We start from the raw sequence: 18,911 nt of genomic DNA on the forward strand, positions 1-18,911 counted from the left end.
TCAAATACTGCCTGAATTTAAAGCTCTGCTTATTGACAAAAATCCATATAATTATTCTGCTTACTCTGGTGAGTGCTTCATTTTTTAGGGTAATTCAAGAGTTTTATACTTCACACAAGTGATGTTGTTTTGGGGTTTGTTTTAAATACACAATAAAATTACACTTTTAGCCACTGTAACCTAAATATTCAAGTAGATTAAGGCATAATGATTTAATGGCTTGAAACAACTACTATTTTAAAGGACAAATATTCAGTTTGTTTTAAAGAACATACCTCCTTTAAAGTACTTGTACCAACACAGAGCTAAATCACAATTAAAGAATAACTCATGCTGGGGATGTTACTGAAATAATATTACTGTATGTGATATATAAGTAGTTATGCTCTAATAATTTTTCTGCTCTAGAATACAAGGTTCAAGACAAAAATTCAGATTATAAAAACAGAAAAGTTTTCCTTCAGAAAGTACCCTTAAAGTTTCTTGTAATATGCTTAAAGTAATTTGCTGAATAATGTTTTTTTGTGAAGTTGAACATTAGCAGCCTGGAGCATGTGTGTGGGAGGTGGGAAGTAGAGTAAGAGGGAAAAAATGGAAATGAAGAGTGGAGATATGATCATCTATATGGTAGCTTAAGATATATTCTGTCATAAATCGGTGCCTTGAGTCACTGTGTTCTGCATAGTCTATTCCTGGTAACCTCCAGGTGGTGCTTTTCTATTGCTCTGCACTCTAATGCCTATATTCTAAAAATTTACCCTTTGGGACTCTATATTTCACTGGTAGTTTCTTCAAATTCTGTTTCTAATAATGAAGTGTCTTTTACATGGGAAAAAAAGAAAAAATCAGAAGTAACAATAGATTCTGCCAAATATATTTGCAGCAACTGTAAACCATTCTTGCTTGATGTAGTGAACTGGAAGTTTGTGTTTTGAGAGCAATTTTAAAAATAGAATGCAAAAGTAAATATATATATGTATGTAACTTATACTGTACTTTTTACAGTTCTCTCTAATGATTAACCTTTATCTGACTGTAACTCAAGTGTGTAAGATCATTTGCTAAATTGTAAAATTCCTCATGAAACAAAACTAGTTAAGTCAGTTTTTAGGTGTTGGTAACTGGTGATGAGAATTTCTGTAGGCTGAAAACTTCAATAAATATGCATTTATGTCTTGAAAACTCTGTGTTAATAGAACCTTTACCTTTGCTACTTTGTCTTGAGCAACCTGATGCTTTTGTGGTCTCTTCTTTAACTTATCAACCAAAGCAGTGGTTGAACAATATGAGGATTGGAGAGAATGGGTATGATAGCATTAAAAATGTTGTGGCAATACTATTCTCTTTTTGCTAAGAGCACTATAATATGGGGAATTCTGCAGAGAATACTGCAAGAATTGTACATATATGGGCAGCAGAGTTAGTAGGGGTGTGCTTCTTATTTGGGGTATGATAGATACATCAGAAAGAACAAATTCATCAGTAGCAGACATTTCTGGAACAAATTATTCCTTCCTCTGTCCATTAGCTCTTCAGGGGCTGAAGCGACCATTTGAAATTCTATGTGATACTATCTCCTGAAAAGAAAAGTAGGACTGGAAAACAAAAACAAATGAAAAAAGAAAGTTATGAGAGAAGAGTATACTATGGTAGTACAGTACATAAAGTGTTCCTGTTATAGTACACATAATGTTACATACATGTAATGTTATGCATATACTACATATAGTAGTTACACCATATATACACATTAGTTAATATACTTAATATATAGCTGTATTTAAACTTTCTAAATGAGCTAATTCCTTAAGGAATGAAGGAAGTAATCAATAATACTACTGTGTCATTAACTGGCAGTGGATAAACCTGTATACTATTCACATTTATATGCAGTGTTGACTCACAGTTTAACCATGATTGGTGTTAACTCCTGAAAATCCAATCCTGGCATATGGGCTGATTTCCTTCCAGGCTACCTATGTGGTCCTGTGAGGATCAAAATCCTCAAGGGAAATTGTGTTTCCCACAGTTTTCCAACAGTTTTTAATTTAAACAATCTATGTGGAATGGGTTGCTTACTCAAATGAGTTGGAGTTTTACCATCTTCATCATCTCCATTTTTTGCCTATATCAGGAATCCAGAAGAAAATTGTAGAATTCATTTAACTGAGCGTTGCAAATGTTGGTTAGATGTAATGGACGAGATACAGACATCTTGCTCTGGATGAAGTGGTAACATCAAGTGGTTGGAAGTAGATATCTAAATGGGACATATGATGTTTTTCTCCACAGACTATAAAGGCAGTCTAAGATGAGTTGTTTTATATATAGATATGCACAGCATAAGTTTATTTCTTTCTATTATCTGTGCAAGATTTTTATCTCATACAGGTGATATAACCTGTATAGATTAGTAGTAAAATTATGTGTTAACCTGTACTAAACAAACACTCAGAGAAAAAAATTGCTGATCTAAGTTTTTGGCTTTGCTTTTCTAAGGTTTGTAAAATGTAAAATCAAGATTAACACAGTGAATTAACGATTTTGGCTGGTGAAGTATCTGTTTCCAGATGTGTCCCATTCCTTGTGACAAAGTGAAAGAGGAAATAACTCATGAGAATGAGGTTTCATGATAATGGTCAGATAAACTCATTCTGGAAGATACAGAATGATTCCTTTTTTGTTCTAATAACCAGGAACGTGGTACACAGGGTGAAGATTTACACTCATCTGATGCAGATTTTCCTAAATGGGTGCTTTTAGACTCCAGCTTCCTTCATTCCTGAGATGGTCTGACTGCAGAGAGTGTGTAGTTGTTCTCTAATGAGTCTGTGGTTGTTTTCTAATGAGTATTTTCCTGACAGTTGTTTGTGTAATCTGGAAGAGAATCCATGGAATGCATTTCTCCATCTTTGAGACATCTTATATGAATGATCTGCCAGTAGCATTTACAGCTCTGAACATCAGTTCAGCTGAGAAGCTTTTGAAAATTTTATAATTTTTAGGTTTTTAATTCGATATCAATGTTATTTCTGGAGCTCTGTAGGCGCACTAGGTTACTGTTGCTACTGCAGCTTTCACTGAGCACTCTTTTAATTCCCAAGGAGCATCAGAGAGTCCACGGAACAATGCTGGCAACTGGCTCAGGCTCCCCAAGGAAAGGAGCAGCGAAGTGGGATGGGCTTTATAACCTCTGTGCTTGCAAGGTCTTTAGAGGAGTGATGTAGTGACTTTGTATAGTCAGGTACCTCCTTTTTCCAAGGTGCTTTTTAAAATTACTTTTTTAAAACTTTTCTTGTGAAATAACCAAGAAACTTCAGAAGCAGCATTTTTAAAATTTTTTTATTTTTTACATGTGGAATAGAGTTGCATTCATTCCATGATGGATGGAGTCATGCATTTGAAAGTAAGACATATTTACCCAGCTTATTTGGTAACTGCAGGACTCTGTGCCTTTTTTTAAACTTTAATAAATAAACTGTGTTTGCGGTAGTGGAAGGCCTGCACACTGGTGGGATGGAGATCATATTTCTTGTTTTATGTTTTTCTTTTTTTCTCTGCCTCTGTGCTTTGGTGTGCCTGTATTTTTCTGGCTGCCAAGAAATGACATATAAGCACGAAGGTAAGAAGTTACCGATGAGCACATCTGATTGCATTGCAAGGAAATATATTTTGGATCATTTTCATCATGTTCGATTAAGTCCCTTAAAAAGAGATATTGAAATGTAAAATGAAACTACTTTAGCAACAGAGAAATCAGATTATATTGAAATTTGCATATAATGTAGTTAATGTGTCACTATTGATTTATAGTATCCTAAACTTTTATGTTTACTGAGCACCATACTTCAGTAGAAGCATTAATACTTGAGCTTTAAGGACCTACTGCATAATTTTACTTTAAAATTACGTGAAATTATTGCTCTAAATCCACATGAAAAATACTTGCTATTAAATGCATGGCAGTAGTCAGTGGAAATTAAAATTCAAATCAGAATTTTCAGCAATTTACATTACTATTTCCTCAGTTAAAAAGTTGTGACTTAGAAATAAGAAATGTGCAAACAAATATAAAGGAATCTCTAAGTTATTAATTGAGAATGTTCTCATTTAAAAAAAAAATTGAATGAAACTTGAACAAACATAGTTTATATAGCTACAAAAATCCAGTGAGTATTGTGGATTTCTTTTTTTTTCTTATGAGCCATGTGTGGAATCTCACTTGGAGTTGATATATTTATTGATGTTTATTATTTAATACAGTGTTTATCAACAACTTTATGACTCATATGTCATTATTTCAAGTATTTTTTTCTCCCTCTACAGCTGTTCCCTTGTGAATGAGTTTGTTTTGGTTTTGCTGTGAATCAGTTCTTGTTGGTTGTTTCAGATATTAGATAATCAACAGTAAAACTGGCTGTTTTGTAATTATGCCATGAAGCAATTCATACATGTGCAGTATATACAATATACAATTGTAATATACAATATACTATAATAATATAGTAGTATACAATAATTAGATACCTCATCTCTATTGCTATGGAACATATCTGCTCCACAAAATTATAAATATACAGCTTTTCTGAAAAGGAAGGAGCCTTAAAAATAAATAGTTCACTTGTAACTCCAAATATTGCAGATAATCTTTATAGCATTTAAAAGTTTTTCACTTTTAACTCTCCTTTAAGTGTTGGGGTTTTTTAGTGTGATGGGAAATACTAATTTTTTTTTTTCAGAATTCCCTCACATCTAATAATTAAGTGGTTTATTTATTGTCATACGCATATTTTTCCCCTACTTTTGCTACAAGTGAAATGTTTAAATTATTTTTCACAATAATGACATTGCTTTAAGTATTTTCTCCAGTCCACATACTTTTATTTAAAATCAAAATTACTGTTGTTTTGCTAATTTATTTTCATTTCTTGAAATGGCATGGGTGAGTGTGTGCATGCAGGGTTAAAGGAAGACACGTATTTGACCTGAGTCACCTAAAAGTGACTGTACAGCAGAGATGTAGCAAAAAAAATCTCATGTGGTGGGTTTTATTGTCACTTCTAACTAAGCTGCTGCTGACCCTCATGGTGCTGTGATCTCTGTGCCATGTGATAATAAATTGGAGATTTGTTCTCCATCTTTTAAAAGTCCCTTCTGCCAGCCTTTTCAAAGTCAAGACTTGACACTTACTTTACCTGCCACCATCTTCTTTGCCTCCATAACATGTACCTTCTTGTTTATGAAACTGCATCTGCACATCAGTTTGGAGTCAGAAAAGTGAGTTGAGCTGGCTACTCAGATTGTAAATTTGTCTTCCTTACAACTTGAAGTAGCACCATTTCTTTAGCCCTATTTTCAGCTTCCAATATTTATTTGTAGTATTACTGTTACATGGTTCTAAGTTGCAACCAGTATTCAGTGGGGGAGAAAAGCTGGATGGCCCATCTCCCAAGCACTAATTACCCCTTGTTTTTTGTGGTAAACCTTTGTACTTATGAAAGAGAAGTCTGAAATGGTTTTAATTCAAGTGCCAGTAAATACATTAGCTTTCTGGATAAGTCTTTGTATTTTTAGAATAGAACTTAAACCTATTCCTTGTGCCCTTTGTTTTGTTAAGCAGGGCAGAAAGGTGAACTGGTGAATGCTGGAGGAAAGGATTAAATTATACCGGGGAAATGTTTGTCTTAAGCACCTTGGACATAGCTCTGCCTGGTGAAAGATAACAGTGCTTCCTGAATAAGTGAGGACAGAGTAATGTCTTTCCAGCACTGTAGCACTGTAACTGTGATCTTACAAATTCACAAAGTAGTGGTCTAGTGGCTTGCAAAAGGAAAGTTGTTTCTCAAGGTTGGTCAGAAGCTCTTTGCCTTTTGTGCTGCATCATATTTATCTGCTTGCATATGGATAAACCTAGTCTGTTTAGAAAAGATACAGCTTTTTGGATTTCTGAATGAAAATGTGTAAGTACTGTTTGAAGGGCTCATCTTAGGTGAAGCAGCTGAGTGATCCAGGACATGACCTTGGAGCCGTCGTTGGCAGTTTGAGAGGAATTAGCTGTACTGTGACACTATTATGGACTTGTTCAGCTTATGAGTGATGAGGTTGTGACCTGCTGGCCGTGGTGACCAGGGCTGCAGACTGTAAATGGAGCACATGGTGTCATGCATGCAGGCAAAAAGTCACAGCTACAAGCTTGGTTTTTGTGGTACCCCTTAAATCAAGACAGAGTATTTTGACTGCTGATGAGAGCTGTGCTGAACCAAAAGAATATAGTGAGCATTACAGGGCTTTGTGAGAAAGAGAAGACCAGACTTACATAAATATACTGGAAAAATCTCTAAGGTTAGGCAAGTCTGGAAAACTGCAGAGAAAGGTAAATATTTGGAAATCATCATGAGACAGGGCATTATAGTTAAAAACCTTTCAGTATCTTGAATTGGTAGATCACAAATCCACTCAGGCTGTTTGGCTTTGCTGAAATGTAGGATTCATGATGTTTGGAATTAATAACAACTGATAAATTTTTTTTAATCCTTATGGGTATTTTAATGAACAAAATATTATCTTCTCATAGACAATCTCTGATATATATTTGAGAAAAACCCAGACAGCAAACTGTGACATCACGATCTGTGCTTCCATGTCAAGCAGTGGCAAAACATATTGAGATCATTCTTCATCTTCTTACAGCCACATCTCTCCACTACCCTGTCTGCTTAGGCTGCTTCATAACCTGAATCCATTTTTCAGCAATACCCTTAAAAAACAATTCTGTTTTCCTGCCTCTCTGAAATTGTGTTGAATTACTAAAATACTTGTGTGGTGTAAGAAGTTATGCTTTCTATTGATGAATAACAATTAAAAACCTTTTTTTCTAGTTAAATAGATAAACAATTTTTTAACAGTTGAATTTTCATGGAAATTTGCTGCTTTTTATGATTGTTTATATAAAAAATTACATTTTTCATAACTGATATAGTACTAATTTCCACTAGCTACTAATTTTCTCTAAGCATGCATTTAATTGATAATGTTGTGTAAAAAATTTAAAATCTGTAGTGCAATCTTGCTTTTCCTTAGACATGTCTTTTTGTTAGACAAAGTATTGGAAAAATAAATAGTAAGCATTAACTTATACTTCTAAGTAGGGTTTTCCAAGATAGATTCTTTTTCTTTTTGTTTTTAGTATGAGCAATTACATTGATCTCCAGAATACTTTTTTCCTTTTGGTTGTACATCTTATATGTTGCATTGTACTGGCTTACTTTCTTCTAAATAGATACTGGATTTCTCTACTGTGAATTTTTTAAGGACTTGTGTAATTTTGGTAATTAGCTTTTATAGTTTTGCTAAAGCATTATTCTTTTGGTATTTACCTCATCTCTCTTCTATGTCCAGTTCTGTTCTTGGAGATTCTTCTACAAATGATGTTGAAAAAGTAACTTATTTCATCAGAGAACAAGAGTTTGCACTGGAGCCTTTCTTTCTTCCTAACTACTAAAATAATCATCAGAGAAGACCTTGGTTACTGCTTGCTGGGTCATTGGGGCTTTTCATCTGTTTTGCTAGTAACTAAAAAAACCTAATTTTTCAGAGGCATGTTGTGGAGACATTTTTTGGATTTGATGAAGAATCTGTTGATTCGGAAACTTCGTCTGTAACTTCCTACAACACAGATAAAACAGACCGGACACCAGCAACGCCAGAAGAAGATTTGGAAGATGTAAGTGGCAACTGATTCCTTCTTCTTTCTACTTCTCGAAGTATAAATACAAACTTTCAGCTATTGTACCACATGAACTGGGAAAGATTTGGCAGAGAATTCTTTTGGGTTTTTTTCAAGTCTGGTAACATACACACTTTGCAATAAAATTAGTAAGATAATACTCTGCTTGACAGATTTGGCAGATATTGGGCTGAGAAATGATTTTTTTTCCCTCAAACTCTTTCTTATTAGTCAAAAGAAAATGAATAGGCACATTGCTTTGCCAAAAATCAATACTTACTAGACAATAGTTTGCCTTTCAACCTTACAATTTATTTGACTGTTTTGATACAATCAGGATTTTCTTTCTTTGCTCACAATACTCAGAGAGGACTTTGCAATTCAGGAAGGCTTAAATGATCATAGGTAGTAAATACCCAGTGACATGTTTTGTCTCAGCTCTGTGATATACAGTGCTGCTGCCCTACTTTGGAAGATTGCGTGCCTGAGCACAAAGCACGAATTAGATGCCCTTTTTCATCTTTCTTTCTTGCTCACTAACTTCTTTCTAATACTCCTCAGTCAGAAGAAGCTTCCTTTTTTCCTAGGTTTAGTATCTAATAATATTGTAATCTCTTTTACTTAGGACTCAAGTTCCTGGAGCAAAAATTAAAGTGAAGGACATTTCTTGTCCTCAGCAGTATAGGAAAGACCTTATAAGTGTTAATGTTAGTGGCTCAAAATTCAAGGAAAATAAAGACTTTGAAAATACTTTATTTCAGAAGTATATTTTATTTTCAAAGTATTTCAAAGTATTGAAAGAATAAATTTAAGAAAATATCTTACAGCTTTTGAAATGTAACTTCTGTGTCAGTGCTTTACCCTGGCACTTAGAGAAAAAGTGTAAGGAGGGAAGGATGGACTGCATGAGAAATAGACCAAATACCTTCTGAAGCCCCTGTGGCTCTGGAGTTGCTGAAGACAGTTTTGCACAAAACCATTTCCTCTCATCTTTCCCCAGACAGTTTTCCCATTTCTTTACATTACTGTCTTATATGTCAACTTACACTCTCCTTAAATTGTGTGATAAGCTGTTACTCATAATTTTTCCTTTTCATTTTCCTTTTCCTTTTCCTTTTCCTTTTCCTTTTCCTTTTCCTTTCCACTCATTTTAGGATTTTATACCTTTATCAAACTTTGAGACTTAGTGTGAGTTGTATTGGTTGTTATGTTTGTGAGTGTCTTCTATACAGACAAGCTCATTATTATATATATTTATACAAACCCACTTTTTCCCCCCTCTTCATTAAGAGCACGCCTAAAGAAGAAGCAGAACTCAGGTTTTGCCAGCTAACAAGAGAGTATCAAGCTTTGCAAAGAGCATATGCATTGCTCCAAGAACAAGTTGGTGGAACCCTGGATGCAGAGAGAGAAGCAAGGGTAATTGTTTAACTGAAATTCTTTTAACTCTGAAATAATACAGAAAGCTGCAACAATTTGTAATAGCAGGAGTTAGCTTTGCAGGTCAGTGAAATGCAGAGCTCAATGTTTTTGTGGATTAGAGGATATCATAAGTAAGGTGATAATTTAGATTCATCTGGTGCAATCACAACAAAGATGTTATATTTTATTCTAACATGTATAATATAGTAAAGATTTCTATGCTATGAGAGTGACAACCCTTTTGAACCTGCAATTGGGATAGTGACATGATGGAATTTAAATACATCACAGGATAGGTTGTTACAAGTACTTAGGTACTTCCATCATATGAATATATTAAAAATCTGATGCAAATCTTGGTTCTGGCTCACTGGAAAGCACTGCACAACAGGAAGTGGGGGCTCCTGATGGACACCAAGTTGAACATGAGTTGGCAGTTAAAAAACTCCTGACCTCTTCCCTCTACAAACTCACAAATCCCCAAAATGGCGAAACATACTAAATACTGTGAATTATTGCATGTTACTGCCTTGCTATGTATGGACCTCACTGTACTGAGCAACTGCAGTGTGTTGCTAATAATGCAGAACAATGATTTTAATGGATTTAAAAATTACTGGTGGGAAGAACTGAAGTAACCTACAGTTATTTTTTTTTCCCTGTGAAATATAGTTCTTATAATAGTAGAATTACTGCTTTATGGCTTTATTTGTTAGAGTTCTTAGCATCTTACAAAAACCTTGTCAGTTTTGATGCTCTCTTTTTAAGTAGGACACTTAGCCAGGGAAGGTTGTAAAGACTTCGAAGATCACTTCTCAAGATAGAATTAGGATGGGAGAGCCATCATAACTCCATCTACTATTAAAAAAGGATTTCAGGTGCAGTCATCTATTTGCCAATTATGAGAGACCATTCTATCTTTTCTTTGCCTTCGTGGGCTTTTTAAGATTTTATTGCAGGCATTTGTAGACTGTACTTTTTGTAGACTTAGAAATTGTTGCTATTTCTTTTAAATGGCATTTTGGGTTTTTTGGCACATCCCTGCAAATCCATCTCTTGAGATTCAGAAAGTAGCTTTTTGTATGATTTATTTTGGTGGGATGAATATTTCCTATTACTTTTAGATGAGGCTTAAGGTAAGCAAGGACCCAATCCATGTAAGAATATTTAAACTGGTTGGGTGAAAAAGTACCTGAAGTAGCATGGAAAAATACTTGTGGTAGCTCAAGGAACCTCAGTGGCTGAGGGTCTCCAGAAAGATTCTTTGTTTTATATCCTTTTTGTTTAGTATCTTGTATGATCCAATCCCTTTTAGGGCATCACTGAATGTAGGGGGTAATAGCCACTGCAGTGTAATGGTGTAATAATCGTCTAAATGAGGAAAACTGACCAGCATATGCTGTTGATGGGATATGTAAATTGTTTTGGGTCAGCATATTTAATTTACCTAAAGGTCTTTTTCATTGCTTAATGCAATTCTCTTTCTCCCTTGTCCCTTTTTTCCCAATTGCCTGAAACTTATGAATAGCTTCTTGGAACTCTTTCAGTTTCTAAATTTTTTTTTTCTTCCCCTGGTAAGAACTCTGTTACTGAATGTGAGATGTTAATATCTTTTTAGGCTAGGAAGGAAAAATCCCATTAAACTGGCAGCTTCAAATATTTTGTAACATAAACACAAAAGCATCTATTTTAATGAAAAACATTAAAAGCTGAAGGGACAGCCCATAAAATAGTAGAAAATATATTTACTTTTTATTTCTCTCCCCCTCCCCTCCCCTCCCCTCAGACTCGTGAACAACTACAAGCTGATCTTCTCAGGTGCCAGGCAAAAATTGAGGACCTGGAGAAAGCTCTAATCGAGAAAGGACAGGTAAAAGGCTCTCTTAATGTCCTCTACCACATCATGTTCTCCATTGCATGCAGTGGTGCCCTTGCCATCTTCATTGCTTACTGGTGTGTTGGTGTGAAGGATGCAGCTTAATTGCTACTGCAGCATTAGATTGCATAAATAAAGGAAAGGATTCTGCAGTCTAAGAAAATGTCATTACAGACTCATTTTCTAACACATAATACACTAAAGCATAGTATGAAATAACCACGTGTACATGCACATCCTGTTCCCATTGTCATTTGGTGAAGGGCTTTCTCCTTTTTTCCATTTTGTTAGTATTTGTTACAAATGCTAATGAAATAAATATTCGGTATTTCTACTGAAGAATATTTTTGATGTGTACCAAAGAAAGATTTTTTTAAAAGCTCAACTTCTAGACACACTAGTGATACAAACACTGAGCCTGTCAGGTTACTAGAAGCCACTTGTGGTGTTACTCTCCTGGGTTTAAAGTCTCAGAGGGCCCAATTGCTTTCAAATTCCCAAACCATCACACAAAATAAAATCAGACCTTGTGCTTCAGTATATATGTAAATACTCACCAAAGATGTGTTTACTGATGCATATTTAATATTGTCTAGGGCCCTCAGGAAGTCTGATTAAGAGTTATGAGCATGCATTTGCAAGTTGTGTGACTGCTAGAACACCCAGTAGAAACTGGGGAAATGTTATTTTATGTTTTATTGTTTGAAATAAGAATTTAAGTTTGCAGGTAGTGATAAAATAAGCTAGCTATAGATAGACACTTCAAAGACTGATGATCCTGTAGCAGTTAATAATGCCAAATGAATGATTACCTTATTTTTATGGTTTATTCTTTGTAAAAAATTTTTTCTGTAAGGATCTCTATCAGTGCAAAGGTTTGGGGACCGTATTCAAATTAAGGACAAAAATAATTTATGCTAGCTTCCACACAAATTACGATTTGTTTTGCTTAGTGAATTCCATGCAAATACAATATTAGTAAAAATTGAGAATATGTTATCAATCTAAAAATTACGGCCCACTGAACTTCTGGGAGAGTAAATGAAACCAAAGACCTCTCAAGCATCTACTGCTGCTATTTTGGTTTGTTGATGAGAAAGATGTTGAGGGCAAATTGCTGTGTAGTTGAAAACAATGAGATGTAACAAGACTGTACCATGTATAATGTAAGTACTGTGTATGTAAGTAAGATAAATGAATTTGGATACCCATGTAAGAATTTACTTCTGTGATTTTTCTTCAAGAGCATTATGTCAAAAAGGTGTGTCTGGAAATTAGAATTTAATTAGTTATCACTTTGAGATTCAGAACCACATTTTCAACTTTGTATCTCTTCGTAATCCTGAGAAGGTGAACAGGGATGTGACAAGGAGCACTTTGATGTTGTTTCTAGTGGGCTGGTTTGTACACCGAGCACTGGCTCTCCACAGAGGGGATCACAGTGTCTGCCTGGGAACTCTAGCACCTGCTTGGTTCTCCTGACCTGTTAGTGTTTATAGTAAACAAAATAAATGGTTGTGATGATAAACTGAATTCTTTGTGCACTATGTGATTTTTAAAACAATTATTTTATTATTGCTTTGTCATTTAGATGGTCATGGTAGCAATGATGATTTAATAATAATTGTGGAATTTTTATTCTGGGAGCCAGCCCCTAAAGTGTGTTTGTAAAGGAAATAATGAATCAAACGATCCAAGTGTATTATTCCAGAAAATTTCCTGAAATCTATTTCAGAGCATGAGATTAGATGCTTATTGTTAAAAAAATTATATGAAGCTTGGTTTATAACAATTTATGTGTAATTTCAAAGTAACTGTCATTGGCTTTTGTTAATCTCTCTTCTAGCTGGACCTGTCAGTATTCCCCCAGAAGTAACACAAAATTAATAATCCCTTTCTGCATAGTACATTGAGGTGCATGCATAAGAAATTTTATATTAAGTGAAGAAATTCTTAAAACATATTAAAAATGGTAAATATTAATGGTAAATACTAATGCTAATTTAATGGTAAATACTAATGAAGTATTGGATCTGGTGTGTAAATACAATTCTGCCAGAGTTCAGGTTTTCTCAAAAAGTGTAGTTGGACTCCATCAGGAAATATGCAGAAATTTATTATCAATAGAGCAGATTGATATGTCTTTTCTACTTGTGTGAACTGGAGTAGTTGGAGCTGCAGGTCTGATATAGCTCTTGAACCACCACGTGGGTACATTTACCATATCCATGCATTGGGTTATCCACCCTAGGTCTGTGCATGCAAGTCTTCATTCCTTGACCTTAGTAAAATGCCAGCTAAATACTAAACTCAATACCAGATTTTATTTTCAACATTTATTTTATTTGCCTCAAAAATTCTTGACAAGTGTAATGCCTTTCAGTCCACGTTTTAGTATATGATTCTTATCACAACCATGAAGAACTTGTTTATTACATGAAATGCATTTTTGTGTATGAGTGGAAAAAGGGAGAGAGAACAATATGAAATTGTAGTAGACAGTAAGCAGAAAAACTAAAATGTTTTTTAAAATGCTAATTGGACTGAATATAATATTATAATACTTTAGATTGACATTTCAGTGATATTTGATGGGTGGAATATCCAGATTTCATTGATTCCTTGTGCAACATAAGTGTGCAAATATCTTCCTGGAAAAGAATGCATTGTCCTTAGTACTTTAGTAAAGGCATTTAGATTTTATATAAATCATCTCTTGAACCTAGAAGATAATTTGACCTAGAGTTAGTATGGCATATTAAGTGTTGGATATTGTTTTAATAAACTTTTTAGACCAGCATGAGCAAGGTTATGTAAATTGATTTCTCTACAAGAAAAACAAGAGCAAATTTGGCTGTTGCAATCCATTAAATCTGAATGTCCAGCTATGGCTATTTTGTAGCTTGGTTCTTTAAAGAGATATTTGATGAGGCCTTTAGAAGCCACAGGAAAACCTAAAATGAAAGAAGTGTTTTGGAACAAGTGATTAATTAGAAATACAGTTTCCAAATGGAGTGCACAATGTCTTGCATCACTTCCGTTCCTCCACAGCCTTGAATTTCTTGCCACAAACACTGTGTATTAGCCAGATTCTCAGATTTTTAGCAGAGGGTAATTAACTTTATATTGCTGAGACTTCTTTTTAAATTAAAGCATTTTTGTACCCTTCTCCTTTGTATTTGAATTGCACTACTTAAAATGGGATGACTTGGCAAGAAAGTTTCCAAACCTTTGCAATGGAAAGCAATAGTTTGGAGTTCAGCTAAGTAAATAAATGTTTTTAAAATGACATAAAGTATATAACTGTGGTGACCCACAATTGCTACATGTAAAGATTTTGAAGTGCATGCTAGCTGGAACATACTAGGAAACAAAAGACTGCTCCAGGAAAGGAAAGAACTTTTATTTTCATGTTGTATAAAATGCTGTACATCCTTGAAGCATTTATGATAGCTTTATTTTTCAATGTGTGACCATTTTATACTTGAATGTAAAATGATGTCTGAAATCTAATTATTGTAGCCATTCATTTACCTTGTTTAACAAAACATGTATTTTCAATCCTCTTCTTCCTCACAGGATTCAAAATGGGTAGAAGAAAAGCAGCTGTTAATTAGAACAAATCAGGAGTTACGAGAGAAGGTATGTGGGAATATTTTCACCATTGTTGCCCTTTATTGTAAAAGAAATTGAATGCACCAAGTACTATAAAATCAGCGTGAAACTACTTTATTTCTCACCAGGAGCAGAAATTTAAATAAAAGTCTCTGATTAAAGTACCAATATGCCTTTATATTCTTCAGCAATCAAAGCTATTCTTTATTATGGAATTACACTGATAGCCACCAGTACATCCCAAGCTGGCTGAGGTTTCTAGTGTCCAACAAAATCCACAGTTACACAAAGATTATTATTGTCCTGTCTACTAACAAAATTGCCTGCTCTCTTCAAGGTTTATATAGTTTTTCCACACATTAAGTAGTACTGATTGATTTAAGGTTTATTGTATTAACTGTCTGAGATACTCAGAGTGGAGCATCTGCATTGTTCTTTGTTGATAGTGGTGGAAAAAGTGGCTAGTCAACTCAGGAAGACAACTAATTTTGTTAATTAGTAGCTTAATATTAATATAATACAAATAAGAGAACCAAATAAAAAAATCATTATTAAAAGTAGCCAGCTTTAATTTATTTGGACACTTACATGGGCACCAAAATGTAGAAGTACATTATGCCAGATGTTACACTTCTGCTTAGTTTTGTACAAAGAAAAAGATCACCCACTTAAACTAGACAGTAAACTAGACACCCACTGTTAAACTAGACAGTAGGCCAAAGCTATTAGTTGGCATAATTAATAGCCAGTATTGAATTTCTGTTTTGTCATTGTTAGTACCCCAAGGCAAAATTCTGGCAAATTAAAAAGTAGTCATTAAAACCACTCTATTATTGTCTTTCATATACTGTAAAAATTAGTTGTCTAATTAGGCAAAGACAATGAGAACAGTCTATGCACATGGCAATCTAATTCAGTTTCATTTACTGGATTTTAAAAGAAAACTTCTACTGCTTAACTTACTTAGATACAATATTCATATCACTTTTATGCTACTTCCAGATTATTACTCTAAGAGAACATTGACCATTTTCTGCTGACAGTTCTCAGAAATACTCTCTGATGTAATGTTCCTTTTTATCTCAAAGACACAGCCTGATGTGTAATGAAAAATGGAAATAATTAACAGTTTTGTCTAAAACCCTGGCTTGTAACTCTGTGCAGTATCTTTTCTAGTGCTTACAGGCCGTTACCATGTGTTTGTCTCACAGATTTACAGAATGGAACAAGAAGAGCATCAGCTGAAGAATGAGATGCAAGATGCAAAAGACCAGAATGAGCTGTTAGAATTCAGAGTGCTAGAGCTTGAAGTAAGAGATTCTCTCTGTTGCAAACTCTCAAATGGAGCAGAAATTATGTTTGAACCCAAGCTGAAATTCCTGTAAAGATTACTGATGTCTGGTGCATGTTTAAGGGAAGTCACTTAGGTATCTATTTTTAAATGTTGTATCTTGGGATAATTAAATTGATGCCACTGCCTTAATATGTTTTGGAGAGAATGCTCACTAATGTTTATAAAGATGTAATATAGTTAATATAAATGGCATATAGTTTGGTTTTCATCTAATAAAATATTTTGTTTTGCAATATTTTGCCTTTTTTATTTGTTTCATTTCCATAACTGCTCCTTTCCTGCATGTAAAATCACTTGGTATGTATACTACAGCCTTGGCTGGCATTGATTAAATTAACACACTTTCTCACATCTTGCATGCAGTGATCTGACTAAAGATCTGACACATCCATCACATCAATTTACAATTGCTTTATATTACATTGATTTAAGATTGACAACTTTAATACAAAGTAAATTTATCTTAAAAAGAAAGCATTTTGATAGCAGCTTCCAAAGAATTCCTCTTACCTTAAATCCATTTTCTCATGTTTTAAAGTGGTCATGAACTGGAAATAATTGGCTTCAGTCAATGAAAAATGTAAAAACCCCAAACCTCTGTCAATGCCAAAGAAAAGTTGTAAAGCAGAAATACAACTTCTGTAGGTTAAACTAATGTGTTACCTATAGCAAACAAATTCTATACTTTGCATAAATGAAATAAGCAAAATTGTTTCTTATTAACACTTTGAACATGTAGCCTGTGATTACAATTGAAAACAATGGTTCTCCTCACAAACTGGGGATGTCAAATTTAGTAACACTGAAGTATCTCTGTGTGATGTGCAGTTGTCACATGGTTGTATTGCCTGATGACACATTGTTCAGTTTCAAAGATCACCAGCATTCTTAACACTGCTTAGAATAAACTCTCTGAGAAACCTGTCATTGTCACTCCTCCATTTTTATCACCCAGCACGTTTCACCAAAAATCTCAGCATGTGTAACTTCTCTGATAAAAATGAAAATGTCATGTCTTCCTGTTATGTCAACGTTCTTTTTGTCTGGCATTTCTTTATCTTTTTTTCATCCTTTATCAAACATATGTTTTGATGTTGTAGCCCATTATATTCAAAATTATGAATTTCGGTTATTAGAATTTCAGTAGATATTCAGAAAAGTAGATATGCTTTCTAATACATACGTTTCATTAAAGGACTGTAAAGAAAAATAGAGAACAATTTAGCCTTTGAATAGGCTGTTGCACTAGAAATTGCTTCCTAAAGTGTGTGTGTTCTTAGAAGTAAAACTGTCCAAAAAAGATTTCTTAAGGAACAAGCAAATATTCTTCAATACATCCTTCATGAATGTATTTTTCACATGGGAGAATCACATCAAAACCAGCTCAGTATGTCATATAAGGTTTTATCATGTGCCAAAGCTTGGAAAACTTCTTTCACAGAATAGCAATGGAAGTATTTTTGTGTGATTGCAAGAAAAGATCTTTTCCTTAGTAGACAAGCATGTAGACACAAATGTGACTGACAATGCAACGCTTTAGGAAAACCATCAGTTCTTCTGGTAATCAGGATAGTGTTTTTTAGAGCAGTTATTTCAGATGAAAATTAGGTAAAGTATAAAACACAATAATTTATTTATCAATTAAAGCAAGCCAGTTTAGGTGAGTTGAATGCAATAGCAACTGATAATTCTTTAACAATATCTAAAATCATAACTGTATTTGGAGAAGAATTAAAGTTCTCGTTTTGGTTTACAACTGCCAAGTCATTATTTAAGCCCATTTCAGAATTAGACTGTTGATGTAAATATTATTTAAAGCAAAACCTCCAAGGAGGAAAACTGCACAGACTACAGAGATTTTTCTCTCTACACTGTAGTTTTAAATTAGGTTTAACCTAATTAATGAACAAGATTGGCCATGCCTTGTAACTTTTTTTAAGTGAATGGATGCAGTCTGCCTGCCATATCAATTAAAGCACTTCATTTGTGATTTAGGAAATGGAGTAATACATGGATGGTCATAGGCACTAAAATATTTGTAGTAGTGGTCTCTCTGAGAAAATGAAGCTCATGTTGCCAAAGCATCCCCTTGTAATATGGAGATGAAATCTGGTGTTTCTTGCTCGTGTTCTCATGGCCAGAGTAAGACCCAATACCTTGACTGCACAGAGCCTTCAGGCCAGTAATTTTTTACAGGCACAATATAATTCAATTTAGGTAAAATTACTTGTTTATTATTTTATGGTATTTCTGCCTTCTGAAGTGATACTAGGTTGGTATTTTGAAGAAATGCATGGAAGTCATGTACAAGGACTAGTTAAGTTTTAGATATATTATAGCTTTAGATAAATGGGAATTTATAATTTTTCAGTTAGGCATAAAGAACATCATAACTGTAGAACAGTGCTGCCTTTCAATATATTCTGACTTCCTGGCTTATGGAGTGAATATGAATGGGGATTTAAAGTGCTGTAATAGGAAGGTAGACTGTAGAATAAACAGGGAACAGACACACAGGTTTATTTAGTGAGAAAATCTTCAATAATACTATTTCATGATGGAGTTTAAATTTTTTTTCTGCAGGTTCTTGTTTCTTAATTCCTTTATTGTTCCATGAAAGAAAACAATAGTTAGATAAGGTTATAATCAACATAAAAACCTGCAGAGTATTTTAGGTCTCCAGTGAATTAGGGCCAATGATGCAAGGGTTCTGCAGCTGGGAGCATCAGGTAGCTTTGCAGAAACTTGTGCATGAAATCAGGTGGCAGCTATATTTGTACTTAGCCAAGATTCTTCAAATATGGTAAAAGTAAGAGGAAATAGAATAGGTTTGGAATGGGAGCAGGAATCTTCCTTTTTAATGTACAGGTATGTTTTGTAAATGTGGGGAATAAATGTTAACGTATAATCACAAATGT

The 18,911-nt window shown here is 34.1% G+C and overlaps 2 protein-coding genes across 8 annotated transcripts in view; both read left to right on the forward strand.

The window, feature by feature from the left end:
- Nucleotides 1-18,911, forward strand: part of JAKMIP1 (janus kinase and microtubule interacting protein 1) — a 144,552-nt gene that overhangs the window by 92,750 nt on the left and 32,891 nt on the right. For all 7 annotated transcript variants that reach the window (XM_088163124.1, XM_014895335.2, XM_088163123.1 and 4 more), the window contains 5 exons: nucleotides 7,595-7,723; nucleotides 9,017-9,145; nucleotides 10,935-11,018; nucleotides 14,604-14,666; nucleotides 15,851-15,949. In XM_088163124.1, coding sequence (XP_088019250.1) covers nucleotides 7,595-7,723; nucleotides 9,017-9,145; nucleotides 10,935-11,018; nucleotides 14,604-14,666; nucleotides 15,851-15,949 — 504 coding nt within the window. The remainder of the gene's footprint in view (nucleotides 1-7,594; nucleotides 7,724-9,016; nucleotides 9,146-10,934; nucleotides 11,019-14,603; nucleotides 14,667-15,850; nucleotides 15,950-18,911) is intronic.
- On the forward strand, nucleotides 120-16,913 carry LOC148223874 (uncharacterized). The gene is made up of 6 exons (XM_088163125.1): nucleotides 120-3,622; nucleotides 7,595-7,723; nucleotides 9,017-9,145; nucleotides 10,935-11,018; nucleotides 14,604-14,666; nucleotides 15,851-16,913. Exons 1-2 carry the CDS (start codon nucleotides 3,517-3,519, stop codon nucleotides 7,624-7,626), a joined length of 138 nt encoding a protein of 45 aa, XP_088019251.1. The 5' UTR covers nucleotides 120-3,516; the 3' UTR covers nucleotides 7,627-7,723; nucleotides 9,017-9,145; nucleotides 10,935-11,018; nucleotides 14,604-14,666; nucleotides 15,851-16,913.

This window comes from Sturnus vulgaris, chromosome 4, assembly GCF_052056855.1.
Source record: "Sturnus vulgaris isolate bStuVul1 chromosome 4, bStuVul1.hap1, whole genome shotgun sequence".
NCBI lineage: Eukaryota > Metazoa > Chordata > Aves > Passeriformes > Sturnidae > Sturnus > Sturnus vulgaris.

What these genes read in the sequence shown, in the direction of transcription:
- LOC148223874 (XM_088163125.1), top strand. Translation starts at nt 3,517, where the DNA reads ATGGAGATCATATTTCTTGTTTTATGTTTTTCTTTTTTTCTCTGCCTC. An exon ending in AATGACATATAAGCACGAAG is followed by an intron (nt 3,623 to 7,594) that starts GTAAGAAGTTAC and finishes CTAATTTTTCAG; the next exon opens with AGGCATGTTGTGGAGACATT.